Source organism: Abrus precatorius, unplaced genomic scaffold (genome assembly GCF_003935025.1).
Source record: "Abrus precatorius isolate BTA unplaced genomic scaffold, Abrus_2018 Scaffold8, whole genome shotgun sequence".
NCBI classification, from domain to species: Eukaryota; Viridiplantae; Streptophyta; class Magnoliopsida; order Fabales; family Fabaceae; genus Abrus; species Abrus precatorius.
The window spans coordinates 29,636,178-29,651,586 of record NW_020874428.1 but is presented as its reverse complement, the minus strand read 5'-3'; the positions used below and the strand labels follow the sequence as shown (position 1 = coordinate 29,651,586).

At 35.2% G+C, this 15,409-nt stretch overlaps 2 protein-coding genes across 4 annotated transcripts; both read right to left on the bottom strand.

Annotated features, from left to right (window-relative positions):
• Positions 1 to 308: 308 nt before the first annotated feature.
• On the bottom strand, positions 309 to 2,946 carry LOC113874920 (endo-1,3;1,4-beta-D-glucanase-like). Of its 3 annotated transcripts, none has more exons than XM_027513209.1 (7): positions 2,799 to 2,946; positions 2,613 to 2,634; positions 2,115 to 2,241; positions 1,723 to 1,817; positions 1,459 to 1,541; positions 643 to 743; positions 309 to 449 (listed from the first exon to the last, which is right to left on the bottom strand). In XM_027513209.1, the coding sequence occupies exons 1-7, from the start codon at positions 2,944 to 2,946 to the stop codon at positions 309 to 311; spliced, it is 717 nt and encodes a 238-aa protein (XP_027369010.1). The 3 variants fall into 3 exon arrangements, with proteins under 3 accessions (XP_027369010.1, XP_027369011.1, XP_027369009.1); XM_027513210.1 differs by having other exon boundaries at positions 640 to 743; positions 1,459 to 1,548; positions 1,727 to 1,817; XM_027513208.1 differs by having other exon boundaries at positions 1,459 to 1,548; positions 1,727 to 1,817.
• Positions 2,947 to 3,980: 1,034 nt separating this feature from the next.
• LOC113847442 (endo-1,3;1,4-beta-D-glucanase-like) lies at positions 3,981 to 14,884 on the bottom strand. Its single transcript, XM_027476556.1, has 7 exons — positions 14,669 to 14,884; positions 14,073 to 14,094; positions 13,290 to 13,416; positions 12,819 to 12,909; positions 6,249 to 6,338; positions 5,019 to 5,119; positions 3,981 to 4,369 (listed from the first exon to the last, which is right to left on the bottom strand). Exons 1-7 carry the CDS (start codon positions 14,814 to 14,816, stop codon positions 4,229 to 4,231), a joined length of 720 nt encoding a protein of 239 aa, XP_027332357.1. The 5' UTR covers positions 14,817 to 14,884; the 3' UTR covers positions 3,981 to 4,228.
• Positions 14,885 to 15,409: the final 525 nt, after the last annotated feature.

Genomic DNA, 15,409 nt, shown 5'->3' with positions numbered 1-15,409 from the left:
ATAAGAAAAAATAGTTTTACAGCGCTTGATAAGCAGAGTTTTATCAAAATATTCTGCTTTGAAAGTTAAAAAAGCAGGGAAGAAAAATAAAAACTTCATTATTCAGAACACTTTCTTGGAACATGATGCATGCATAAAGGTTCAACAATCCCTTTCATCTAAAACTGTTCTCTAGAAAATGCAAACTGGGCTAATTAACAATTATGTTTACAGTGTTAACCATAAGCAGTCATGCATATCGTCGATGCAGCTATCAATCTCAGCATAGCATATAATTCACGGGGAATTTTCACTTTAAACAATGCTTTTCACTTAACATGCTTATGAAACCAATCCAGCAAGTTTCGATGGGCCTCCTCTGCAGCCTTCACTGCCATTTCATCTTCAGCGTTGTACCTTATAGTCCATCCATGCGACACTTTAGGAAATACCTTTACATAACAATCAGCCTGAAGAGAACAAAAACAAAGTTGTGAATCAAAAGTTTAAGGAGCAGTGTCATGGAAGTTGTTTCTTAACTATTTTTGGAAGAATAGTGTTACATTGCAGTATTTTACTAGCAGCATATCATCAATTCATGATCAAGGTATTATAAAGAGATTCTACTAGTAAACCACAGTATGAAGGAAAGGATCATACTACCCCAAGTTCAGCAGTTAGGTGTTGTTCTAATTGTTTCAGGAGTTCTGGAGGACAATATTTGTCAATTTCAGCTCCAAGGATAGCAATTGGAATATTAACCCCTGAAAGTAACACCAAATGTTGGCTGGTGGGTTATGAGCATATAATTTAGCAGTGTGCAAGAACTAGGATACTCTCCCATTCTTATCTTTTAGAATTGATTGGCAGTGAACAGAACGCAATAGAATGACTGTTTAGATGGTAATAGTACTTAATGAAGTTCATTATTGCAGGAGGAGAAAAAGAAAACAAGAAAGGAGATAATTAGATCGATGTAAAACTTCCCAATTTAGCAAATGGTTTTCCCTCCTGAAACATGACTCCATAAATGTCCATATACATAACCAAAAACAAACACATGAAAAAGGTGATGATATAGACTAATTTTGAGAAACTTGGGTGATTTATTCAGCAACTTTATTAGTCATGTTTGGAACTCTGACTAACTCTTTTTAACATTTCCTTAAATCTAGGGCCAAAGCCAAGATATCAGAGAGTTGGAAATATAATATAAAATCATTCATGTGTCTTCACGTAACAGAAACTTTTAGCATAAGGTAGACGACCTATGCATTGTTCACGCTTCAACCACAAAGGTGTACTGGGCGAAGAAGCGTGTTAGAAATACAATATAAAAGCTGTTACGTGTCTTCATCTAATAGCTTAAACTTTTAGGATGGTCAGTTCATGACAATGAGTCATGTATGATTTTTAGGAAGCATAGATAAAAGTGATCTTAATATTTAACACATGAAATACACACATAGAAGTCCTTACCTTTGATGTCATCGAGGGTGATAAATGATGGGTGTAGTAGCACAGCAGCTTGGATTAATCCAGACTTGGCAAGTTCCACCACACTCTTGGCTGAGAAGTTAGGAGGAAATACCAACGCCAGTAAACTCAGCAATTAATCATTGCATATTTTGTGATTGTTAAGTTGTCTTATTAAATCAAAGTATCTAACCAGTAAGTATATATTAGATTAACCGAATGTGCTTTTTAAACAAATAAAACAGATAGTAAGTGGGAAGCGGGAACGCACCACCCCAACAAAAAGAGGCAGCCCCTATAGCCAAAACACCTTTGTGTTTTAAAGCTTCAATTACTGGCTTTGCATCTTCAAAAGCTTTGTTCTATTAACACGACATTAAAGCATCTGAGCACTATGCATTGCATTTCACAAATAAGAAAAATTATTTTCGCATTTGATTGGTGACATCAATTAATAATCAATTACCAATAATGTCATAACTCATAAGCCCATAAATAGCTAGCTAACAGCAATATGTAGAGAACTATCAATTCGAGTGGTAGTGACACATAAATGAAGCTTTACTTCAATCATAAATGCTTAAATATCAGAATTAACAATTCTGCGCAAGGACTCAAATTATTGGATTACAAGTACAGATAATCCTTGGAGAACTCACTGGTTCATGATCTTTTAACCAAACAGGTAGAGGCCTGGTAGCATCCTCGGCAGCAAAGGGATCTCCATACAAAAAATCAGGAACCACTACATAGTATCCTGTAGCTGCAACCTTATCTGCAAGTTTTCTTTACAACAGAAAACAGCAGGCATAAGTTTCAAAGGGAATAATGCATCATAATTAATATAAGCACAATGGATCAGGTTACAAAATAAGTATCTGTACACAAATGCATCACCGTTGTAACGTACACTATTCTGAAACGTACACCTTGGAAAATTTAAAACTTAATCAGCGTTAACATGACACTAGTGATAAATTCTAAATGTTCATGTTCCCTAGTTTAAGATTCAGACAAGTTGACTAAAATAATTCAGCGGTAGATCAGCATGATGCAGAAAAGCAGATAAACAATTTTCCTTTCCAGATGAGATGACTAAATTATCAAAATTTAGACTGGAAAACAAACACTAGAAGTATCCATCATACATTTCATACCTTAGGATTGGAGCTTCGTAACCTACGGGATAAGTTAAATGAACACGTGAAGTTAAAAATGTGAGACAGGCTTTGAATGAATAACTTTAAAGCTGAAGAATAACAACATCCAGGTTCCAGAAACAAAATAATAATCATGCTGATATTGATAACCCAAGTACTGAGAAAAGGAAGAGTTTCAGGTACCAAAAACATCTGAAACCATAAGAATGGCAAGTTTCGAGTGGGAGGGGCCAGTGACATAAGCATCAAGGCCACCAAGTTTTTGAACGTGGCCTATTCCAGAGTTTGGGTTGAGGATTGGTGGGTTTGAGCAGCACTGAGGACCTGACATTTTTCTTCAGTACATGGCCTTATTTTCTTTCTTCAGGCTATTTATATATGAGCTATATACTAAGATGTTAGGTGAGATTTATGATTTGGCTAATGCAATATTGGAGTGAAGACCAATACTCAGGACTCAGGAGAAAGAAAAGGATTAAAATAATGCTACCATTCCAACATCTAAACTGCTTGCTGAGCAAGGCAAGGAGAGACAGTCAAACTCTGCTTTTTAACACTCGTTATCAATGTTTGAAGAAGCCTTAGAAAAATTGGTTTATCTGGTGTAAACTATGATGTGATATAAATTAAAAACAATCTCTTTAATAATTAATTGAAATAAAAAGTTACAGCATCATCAATCAGACATATTTATTTATTATTATTATTTGCTATTTTATATTTATTCCATATAATCCAATCAGCTAAAAATTAGATCATAAATTACATTTTGACTCAAATAATACAAAAATTCTATAAATGATTTACAAAACAAAAAGAAAATAACATCTAAATCGTGACAGTCGTGTGACCATTGTCGTAGATGGAAGGAAATTTACCGTCTGCATTTATACGAGTTTTCCTTTTAGATTTTAATTTTAAAATAAATTTAAAAAAATAGGTGCATGTCATGAGAGAATCCTTTGAAATTTTATTGTTGTGAAAGAAGAATAAGCATACCAACTATTTTATAAGTTAGACTTAAACATCCTTTCATTCGTTGCCATGCGCTTAACTATCAACAATTTCAAATGAAGCCTTCTAGACTAAGTCGCAGCAGTTTGATGGAGCTAGGCTCAGTTTAAGTAGATTTTTTGAAAAATTCTTAGAAGAAAAGAAAATTAATATAAAAATAAATAATTTTTTTAATAAATTAAAAATAATTTATCTCTTCAATTTTTAGAGAAGTTAAATAAAAAATAGAAATTAATTTTAATTTATAAAAAAATCATTTTATTATTTAATTGTTTACTCTTGAAAATACTTATTAAGATTCTTATCCAAAGTAATCATGAAAATATCTGGTCAATCCCAAAAGAACAAAGAAAGTAAACAAGATATTAACATAAAGGTCTGAAAATATGATTTATTAACATCTCGAATCAAAACCATACAACAAACTCAAATCACCTGAAAGCAAAATTATTAACGATGATCTAGCAATAAGATCCATGTGTAACAGGTAAATAATACAACAATTATTTTCTTGCACATTACAGCTACCCTGATTGAGTAGCAACATTTGTCGTACTCCACTAGTATTCCGTGATACAATGTTGATAGAACAAGATTTCTCACTTATGATGTTTCGCAAGCCAGTCCAGTAAGTCCTGGTGAGCTTCCTCCGCAACCTTCACAGCCTCTGCATCTTCCGGGTCGTATCTCACAGTCCAACCGTGTGTAACTTTAGGAAATATTTTAACAAAACTAGCAACCTGCACAAGAAAAATAAAAGGGTTCAAGAGTGATATCTAAATATGAGATTCTTGTGTGTGCGCAAATACAATAAGTAATGTCTTTCCGAACAGCAAGCAAGCCAAAAAAATGTTAGAAAGCTAACCAAGCTGAATTGACAGCATGCAGAATCTTGTAATAGAAGAGAGAGAAAGAAAACAAATATATATGGGTGAGAATGGATTAAATAACATCAAATGTCAAACCTAATAAAATGATACATTTAATAACTTTTATTAAAAGTGAATTTTGTAAATCCAACCTGATGAATTAAAAGTTCTCATAAAGTGATCAACCCAACAGAATTTCATACAATTTAAGTTGATTGACATTCCAGCACTACGCTTCATTTTAACGCATGATGTATAAACTAAAATAAAGTTTTCTTAGATTACAAATCTATGCATGTCTAAATTATATAAAATTTTATTATATACTTGATAATATCACCTGAATGTTGGGTTAGATTGAAAATATTACTTTTGATAAAAAAAATATTATTAGAAGTATTAATTTATCTAAGTTTGCCACTAGAAGTAGTTTGATCCTATATGTATATATAACGAAAGCATCAAGATAAACATAAACATAAAAGGGTGACAGGTAGCCACAAAAGAAAAATCATCTGACCCCAGATTTTGCAGCTAGGACTTGTTCAAACTGCTTCACAAGCTCTGGAGGAGAAATTTGGTCAATCTCAGCTCCAAGAATAGCAGTTGGAATATCAACACCTGAATGTCAGACCATTAGTTAACTGTTAGAATATGAACATAGTACATCACAATCACTGCTTTAAGAAATCCGCTTCTGATTCTTCTCTTCTTTTTCTTTTCCTTTGTCTTTATTAAATCCTTAAAAAATGACAAGTGAATGATTTTGTACGGAAGAAGCTCCGAACTAAAACAGAATCATTATACTGCTGAAAAGAGGCATTTACATCAGGAAAAGGGGGGAATATCAATGTAAATTATCATACATATGACCTCTAGAGCATGGATTGCATGCATAGTTCACAGAAAACTGCATCCTATATCTTACATGTAGTCTACACACAATTGAATTCCTAACTCTTTGCACTTATAATCATATATATATATATATATATATTATACAAGTACATAAAATATACATAAAAATAATCAATCATGAGGTTGTCCGGTATAAATACGAAGCTGGCATTTAAAACACATTTCATTGTCATTGCAGGTATAGCTCCTCTTTCACAAAAATAAAAAAATAAAAATTCAAGATCCAATCACAATTACAAATAATAAACACATTTTGTTTCATACAAACAAAAATATCATTCAGTCAAAACTTCTCCCTGCAGATTTTGAATATGTTTTTATAAAAACAAAATTAATTAATCCAAACATTAACTAAATATAATGATTATGATAATTAGATAACAGATGTGTCAATATAATTTTAGTACTCTGAAAAGAAAAAAAAACAAGATAAAAGAAAGGAGAATGAGATCAAGAAAGGCAATTTGTCCCTAAAATAGTGAGACAATAACAGTAACTGGGAAAGAATATAGTAATAATAATTCAATAATAAATATATTTGTTCAAATAAGCTATATATATATATATATATATATAGATAGATAGATTTCTCATCGGCATTAAGACAAATATAATTCTCTAGCAAGTGACATAAGAACTCTTGCTCGAAAACATGCTTAAATTGATAGTAGTAACACTGAAAAGTTTTTGTTTTCTTTTCTTTTTTTATTGAACAAGAAGCTATAACATAACTTTAGTAGCCTTTTCCCTTAGAAGATGCTAAGAGACATACCCTAAAGAAAGACTATGCATAATAAAGAAAAAAAAAAATCTAAATATTGAAAATCCATACCCTTTATGTCATCCAAAGAGACAAATGATGGATGCATTAGCACAGCAGTTTGGATAAGTCCGGATTTCGCTAGTTCAACCACAACCTTAGCTGCGAGAAAGAAGAAAGGTGCATTTTGTGAGTTCAGATATCACCTTGATTGTGTTTAAAACTTTAAACCAAACATAAATCAATAAGTACACCTAAAATGATTTGAATCTGCTTTAAACACAAAAGGGGGAGGTGTTGAAAAGTCAAGAACGGTGTGCCATTTTCGGTGCCTAACATTCGGTTGAATGTTAACGTTTTCGGTGCCTAACTTTGGTTGAAAAATTAGCAAATTGTGATGCTTTGTTGTCTATAAATACGAAGCTCTTTCATCCATTCTTTGTATCCCATTTCTGAGAGAAAAATAGAGAGCAAATAAGAGAAAGAAAAAGAGAGAAAATAGTTTAGCTTTTGGGTATAATTGGGTTATGGGTTGTGAGTATTTTAAGTGTTATGTAAACACTGAGTGTATTTCCTTTTTTAGTAATATATCTGCAGCAGTCCGGAGACGTAGGCATTATTGGCTGAACTCCGTTATCAATTTTGTGTGTACAAATATTCCACATTTATTTTTCACTTCCACAAATCTGATGTTACAAGAAAATTCGGCGTAATTTTCTCAACAACTGGTATCAGAGCCTGATTCGAAATTCTGCAATTTTTTGTGAGGTACTGTTCATATGAATAGTAAAATTCTGCAATCTGTACCGTTCACACGAATAATAAACTCGCAAGTATTGTTCACGTGAATAGTAAATAGTGAAAAATTTGTCAACATTACAAATTTGTTCACAGACGTGTTCTAAACACAGTGGTATACAGAAATTGTCAGAAACAATTCTGAGGGAAGTCAGATTTGAGTGGGAGTGATGGCCGCAGATGAAGGAAAGGTGAAAATTGAAAAGTTCGATGGTACAGACTTTGGCTTTTGGAAGATGCAGATTGAGGATTATCTGTATCAGAAAAAGCTGTATCAACCTCTCACAGTAACAAAGCCAGAGGGCATGAAAGAGGACGAATGGAATCTTCTCGATAGACAAGTCCTTGGAGTCATCCGGTTGACGTTATCCCGTAATGTTGCTTTCAACATTGCAAAAGAAAAGACCACGACAGATCTTATAAAGGCTCTTTCCGACATGTATGAAAAGTCGTCTGCTTCAAATAAAGTTTATTTGATGAAGCGGTTATTCAACCTTCGGATGACAGAAGGCGCATCAGTAGCGCACCACATAAATGAGCTCAATACACAAAATTGATAACGGAATTCAGCCAATAATGCCTACGTCTCAGGACTGCTGCAGATATATTACTGAAAAAGGGAATACACTCAGTGTTTACATAACACTTAAAATACTCACAACCTATAACTTAATTATACCCAAAAGCTAAACTATTTTCTCTCTTTTTCTTTCTCTTATTTGCTCTCTATTTTTCTCTCAGAAATGGGATACAAAGAATGGATGGAAGAGCTTCGTATTTATAGGCAACAAAGCATCACAATTTGCTAAATTTTCAACCAAAGTTAGGCACCGAAAACGTTAACATTCAACCGAATGTTAGGCACCGAAAATGGCACACCGTTCTTGACTTTTCAACAATCTCCCACTTGAAGACTGATTTCAATCTGTCTTCACAGCTCAATTAATGCAGCAGTCTTTTCATTATCTATTATTCTAGCAGGCCAACTGAAGTTGAACATAACTTCAGTTTGTCAATGGTCACCACCTTTGTTAGCATGTCTGCTGGGTTCTTACTTCCTACAATCTTTTTCAATGTTAGCACCTCATCTTCAAGCAGAGATCTGATGAAGTGATAACGTATATCAATGTGCTTTGTTCTAGAGTGAAACGCTAAATTCTTTGCCAGATGTATTGCACTCTGACTGTCACTGTGCAAAACACTCCTTTCTTGGATGAATCACAGCTCTGTTAACAAACCTTGAAGCCATATCAATTCTTTACTAGCTTCTGTTACTGCTACATACTCAGCTTCTGTAGTGGATGATAACGGAGTTCAGCCAATAATGCCTACGTCTTATACCCATAACCCAATTATATCCAAAAGAGAGAAGTCAGATTTGAGTGGGAGTGATGGCCACAAATGAAGGAAAGGTGAAAATTGAAAAGTTCGATGGTACAGACTTTGGCTTTTGGAAGATGCAGATCGAGGATTATCTGTATTAGAAAAAGCTGTATCAACCTCTCACAGGAACAAAGCCAGAGGGCATGAAAGAGGACGAATGGAATCTTCTCGATAGACAAGCCCTTGGAGTCATCCGATTGACGTTATCCTGTAATGTTGCTTTCAACATTGCAAAAGAAAAGACCACGGCGGATCTTATGAAGGCTCTTTCCGACATGTATGAAAAGTCGTCTGCTTCAAATAAAATTTATTTGATGAAGCGGTTATTCAACCTTCGGATGACAGAAGGCGCATCAGTAGCGCACCACATAAATGAGCTCAATACAGTCCTAACCCAATTGAGTTCAGTTGAGATTGAATTCGATGATCAGGTACGAACATTGGCACTTTTGTCCTCTCTACCAGAAAGTTGGAAGACTACTGTCACAGCTGTGAGTAGTTCGACGGGAGACACTAAGTTGAAATTCAATGATGTTCGTGATCTGATTCTAAATGAAGAAATCTGACAAGAGAGTCAGGAGAATCATCAACCTCTTCAGTATTGCATACAGAGTCAAGAGGAAGAAATTCAATCCGAGGAAATGAACGTGGTAAATCAAAGGACAAGAGGTCCAAATTCAGAAGTCATCATAGTTCCCACAAATCGAAGGCAATCGAGTGTTGGAATTGTGGAAAGTCTGGGCACTACAAGAATCAGTGCAAGAATGCACGAAAGAATCAGGACGTGAAAGACGAGGCAAATGTTGCTTCCACCTCTGGAGGAGATGATGCGTTGATATGTTCTTTAGAGAGCAAGGAAGAGTCTTGGGTGTTAGACTCTGGAGTATCTTTTCATGCCACTTCGCAGAGAGAATTCTTCAAAAACTATGTTCCCGGAAACCTTGGTAAAGTTTACCTTGGTAACGACCAATTATGTGAGATTGTGGGTAAAGGTGTAGTGAAGGTTAAGTTGAACGGGTCTGTATGGGAATTGAAAAATGTCAAACATATTCCCGACCTGACAAAGAACTTAATCTCAGTAAGCCAGTTGGCCAGTGAAGGCTACACAACAGTCTTCCACGGTGATAATTGGAAGATTTCAAAGGGTGCAATGGTAATTGCTCGTGGCAAAAAGAGTGGTACTCTTTATAAGACAGCAGGAGCATGTCATCTGATTGCAGTTGCAGCAAATGAAAATCCCAATCTATGGCACCAGAGACTAGGCCATATGAGTGAGAAAGGGATGAAAATTATGCACTCAAACGGTAAGCTACCAGGTCTTCAGTCAGTAGAAATTGACATGTGTGAAGACTGTATACTTGAAAAACAAAAACGAGTCAGCTTTCAGACAAGTGGAAGAACCCCAAAGAAGGAAAGACTCGAGCTTGTTCACTCTGATGTTTGGGGTCCAACATCTGTTCCATCCATTAGTAGGAAGCAATACTTTGTTACTTTTATCGATGATCACTCCAGAAAGGTATGGGTATACTTTCTGAAATATAAGTCTGAAGTATTTGAGGCTTTCAAGATGTGGAAAACCATGGTTGAAAATGAAACAGGATTGAAGATTAAAAAAATTAGAACCGATAATGGTGGTGAATATGAAGACACCAGATTCAAGAAGTTTTGCTATGAGCACGGGATCAGAATGGAGAGGACCGTGCCATGTACGCCTCAACACAATGGTATAGCTGAGCGTATGAATCGAACGTTGACTGAAAGAGCTAGAAGCTTGCGTGTGCAGTCAGGCTTACCAAAGCAGTTCTGGGCAGAAGTAGTTAACACAGCAGCTTACTTGATCAACTGAGGTCCATTGGTACCATTGGAGCACAAAATACCAAAAGAGGTATGGAGTGGAAAAGACGTAAAACTCTCACATCTTAGAGTTTTTGGCTATATAGCATATGTGCACATTAATGATCAAGGCAGGAGTAAGCTTGATCCCAAATCAAAGAAGTGCACTTTCATCAGTTATGGTGAAGATGAGTTTGGCTATCGCCTATGCGATGATGAAAACAGAAAGATGATCCGCAGCAGAGATGTAATCTTCAATGAAAGAGTGATGTACAAGGACAAGCATAGCACAAGCGCCAACAATGCAGAACAGATTGAGCCAGCGTATGCAGAAGTGGATGATATCCCAGAAAATCCTGTAGTTGAGAATCCTCAGTCAGAGAAATCAATTGAAGAGAACAGTAAGCAGCAGTCTGACACATCAGAGGCTCCTATTTCAACTCCTGTATTGAGAAGGTCTTCTCGACCTCATGTGCCTAACAGGAGATACATGGACTACATGTTGTTGACTGATGGAGGAGAGCCTGAAGATTATGAAGAAGCATGTCAAACTATAGATGCCAACAAGTGGGAGCTTGCTATGAAAGACGAGATGAAGTCTTTGATCTCTAATAAGACATGGGAACTAGTTGAGTTACCTATGGGAAAGAAGGCACTTCACAACAAATGGGTGTATCGGGTGAAGGAGGATCATGATGGCTCCAAGAAATACAAAGCCCGACTAGTTGTCAAAGGATTTCAGCAAAAAGAAGGAGTTGACTACACTGAAATCTTTGCTCCAGTTGTAAGGCTCAATACTATCAGGTCTGTCTTAAGTATTGTGGCTAGTGAAGAGCTCTATCTTGAGCAATTGGACGTGAAGACTGCATTTCTTCATGGAGACTTAGATGAGGAAATCTACATGCATCAACCTGAAGGTTTCTCAGAAGAAAGGAAAAAGAATATGGTATGTAGATTAAAGAAGAACTTGTATGGCCTGAAACAAGCCCCAAGACAGTGGTATAGGAAGTTTGAAAGCTTCATGCACAAGGAAGACTTCCAGAAATGCAATGCTGACCACTGTTATTTCTTCAAGAGGTATAACTCCAGTTATATCATTTTGCTACTTTATGTTGATGATATGTTAGTAGCAGGTTTAGATATGAACGAGATTAGAGATCTAAAGATGCAGCTGTCAAAAGAATTTGACATGAAGGACTTAGGTCCAACAAAGAAGATTCTTGGAATGCAAATCACGAGAGATAAGCAAAGAAAAATTTTGCAGTTATCTCAGGAGGAGTATATCAATCGTGTTTTACAAAGATTCAATATGGACAAGGCCAAGCCAGTTAGTACACCTTTGGCCAGTCACTTTCGCCTATCCAAGGATCAGTCCCCTCAGACGGAGGAAGAAAGAAACTTCATGGCTAAGATTCCATATGCTTCAACCATTGGAAGTTTGATGTACGCAATGGTGTGTACTAGGCTAGACATTGGCCATGCAGTAGGAGTTGTAAGCAGGTTTATGGCAAATCCAGGAAAAGTTCATTGGGAAGCAGTCAAATGGATTTTGAGATATCTACGAGGCACAACAAAAAAGTGTTTGTACTTTGGAAAAGGAGAATTAAAAGTACAAGGCTATGTAGATGCAGACTTCGGAGGTGAAGTCGATCACCGAAGAAGTATCACTGGTTACATTTTTACTGTTGGTACTACAGCTGTCAGTTGGATGTCGCGGATACAGAAGATTGTTGCTTTATCCACTACAGAAACTGAATATGTAGTAGTAACAGAAGCCAGTAAAGAGTTGATATGGCTTCAAGGTTTGTTAACAGAGCTTGGATTCATCCAAGAAAAGAGTGTTTTGCACAGTGACAGTCAGAGTGCAATACATCTGGCAAAGAATTCAGCGTTTCATTCTAGAACAAAGCACATTGATATACGTTATCACTACATCAGATCTCTGCTTGAGGATGAGGTGCTGACATTGAAAAAGATTGTAGGAAGCAAGAACCCAGCAAACATGCTAACAAAGGTGGTGACCATTGACAAACTGAAGTTGTGTTCAACTTCAGTTGGCCTGCTAGAATAACAGACTAGAAAAGACTGCTGCATTGATTGAGGTATGAAGACAGATTGAAATCAGTCTTCAAGTGGGAGATTGTTGAAAAGTCAAGAACGGTGTGCCATTTTCGGTGCTTAACATTCGGTTGAATGTTAACGTTTTCGGTGCCTAACTTTGGTTGAAAAATTAGCAAATTGTGATGCTTTGTTGCCTATAAATACGAAGCTCTTCCATCCATTCTTTGTATCCCATTTCTGAGAGAAAAATAGAGAGCAAATAAGAGAAAGAAAAAGAGAGAAAATAGTTTAGCTTTTGGGTATAATTGGGTTATGGGTTGTGAGTGGTTGTGAGTATTTTAAGTGTTATGTAAACACTGAGTGTATTCCTTTTTTCAGTAATATATCTGCAGCAGTCCGGAGACGTAGGTATTATTGGCTGAACTCCGTTATCAATTTTGTGTGTGCAAATATTCCACATTTATTTTTCACTTCCACAAATCTGACGTTACAAGAAAATTCGGCGTAATTTTCTCAACAGGAGGGGCCGGGGATGCACAGAAAATAAGGAGAATGTGATGCACTCACCACCCCAACAGCAACCAACAGCTGCAATAGCAGTAACACCTTTACTTTTTAAGGCTTCAATTATGGGCTTTGCAGCTTCAAAACCTCTGTCCTGTTAAACAATGCAAGTATCAGAGAATGCTACAATTTGCTCGTGTGATTTGAGACAATTCTTGGCTCAATCTACACATCAAAACTGCCAATAAAGGTGGTGGGCCAGTAGCTAAACTGATAATAACATTACCTAAACTGGACATCCAAATCCGGTTATACATTTTCCATATCAGAGTGCTCAAAGTTTCAAGAAGGCTAGAAAAATTGTATTTCAGTCAAAAGTAAAAATACAGAAATTTGGATTTGTTTTTCTTCAAATTCTCAAGACCTTCAAATGGCCATTTGCAAGTAAGATAAAATTTTTACATTCCGCCTTGGATCATGTGATTAACATTGTTAATAAAAAAAAAATCCATTTGGCTATACATAAGAACTAACCGGTCCATGATCTTTTAACCAAGCAGGAAAGGGCCTGTTAGAATCCTGAGTATTAAACGGTTCACCATCCAAGAGGTCAGGAACAACCACATAATATCCAGCAGCTGCAACTTTGTCTGCAAGCTTCCTACACAACAGTGAACAAATAGTGAGGAAGTGAGACAAAACGGGCAAAGAGAGCAAAATCAAAACACCAGATTATATTGGCAGTATAATTTACCAAAACCTTGAGAAAATTTTAAGTGAAAAGGTACATATCCCAATGAACAAAATAACTATACCACAATTGCATATTACAATAACCAAGTCTTTTTCTACTAGGTGAGATTAGCTATATAAATTAAACGATGTCATTATTCTCCGTTGTCATCTATGAAAATTTAAACTCTAGCTATAATCTAGCATATCATATACATTTTACAGCATTACTCCCACAAACCATTACTCGTTGGATATTTCCCTGCTAGTTTTTAGTATGGTAACCAAAAAAAGATCATCACTTGATCATTTCCCCGTAGAAGTTGAAATTTATCACTCCCAGTCACCTCAAGAACATGAGCAAGCAATTTCAAAAGGACAAGTATGTTCAATTTGAATATAGCAACGAATATCATCTTCACAAACTTTATAGTTCTCACTAATTTATATATGAGCAATTGGATTTTTTTAAAAAAAAAAAATTTGCTCCCTAGACAAACACACCACTATTCACATGAGATAAGCAGACTATAAAAATTAAAAGAATTAATTAGACATAGAAACAGAGATGAAAATTAGCCCTACCTTAAATTTGGTGCTTCATACCCTGTAAAAAAAAAAGAGCATGTGAAGTTAAAAGAAAATTTTGTTCAAATAATAACTGTTAAAAGATTATCTGTCTACATTCAATATGATCATTGAAGTCTTCGGTTAGGCAAGAAATTATAAGCACGTAAATGTTTACAAATCATAAAAAATTAAATTCCAGAATATCCACGCAGTTTGATATACTTTCAGGTGTTAAAGACAATACTCGGCACCTTCCAAAAATAACCAAAAATAAGATGCGGGTCTTTACACAGTCCAATGCCTTTTTATCATGTCAACAAGAATTTTTGAGTGACGAGGGCACTTCAAACTAAGTCATGCCTATTTCAGACGTGTAATTATAGGCACTAATAACCAGAATAGTATCAGAATTAAAGATCTTATGACCAATTGTTTTTCTTCAGAATCAAATATGTGGGAATAAAATATAATAAGGAAAACGTTTGTAGGATGAATTGTACAAAATAAGGGTGTCAATTTAAAAAAACAATATAGACCAAATGAAATCCATCTCTACACACATTTATGGAAGAACCATAGAAAGTGAGAAAGAAGTGGCAAAGATGAAATACCAAAAACATCGGAAGCGAGAAGAACGGCGAGTTTAGAATGAGGGGAACCAGTGAAGTAGGAATGAACAGTACCCACTTTCTCAACATGCCCAATACCACCACTTGGGTTCAGAGTTGGTGGGTTTGAACAGCACTGTGAACCTGACATGTTTTCTTTTTGTTTTTCTCGTACCTTCTCCCCTCACACTCACACTTTTGGCCTACAGGTGCTGTGCTACTCATATCATTACCCCTGTGCTATTTATAGCAAAACAAACCTTAACAATAATATTTTCAACATTTATTTTTAGATAAATATAAATATTAATCGGTATTTTAATTGTGTGTTAAAGATATTAATTAAAAATTCTAAAATATAAGAAAATTAATATATTTTAATATAATATTTAATTAAAATTTTTATTAATTTTAATTAATCTTTTCAAATATTAATCGATAAAACAATTATTTTACATAAATAGCAAACATGTGATTTCCCTGAATAATCTAAATATAGAGCAATTTGTTTAATAGAAAATTACTAATGTTTTGCTTTCATTTCACTTAATCATATGACATTATCAGTATTGGAATCTTCTACCGAACAGAAGAAACAACTAGAAAACATCAGATTCGGTCAAAGCCATATGAAAGATAGACAAACCAAATTTATCCCTTGTTTGGTTAGAAAAATAATAATAGAGAATGGTATATTTTTGTTTGTTTGGTTAAACAGAAAGTGGAAGGAAAAGAATGATTTTT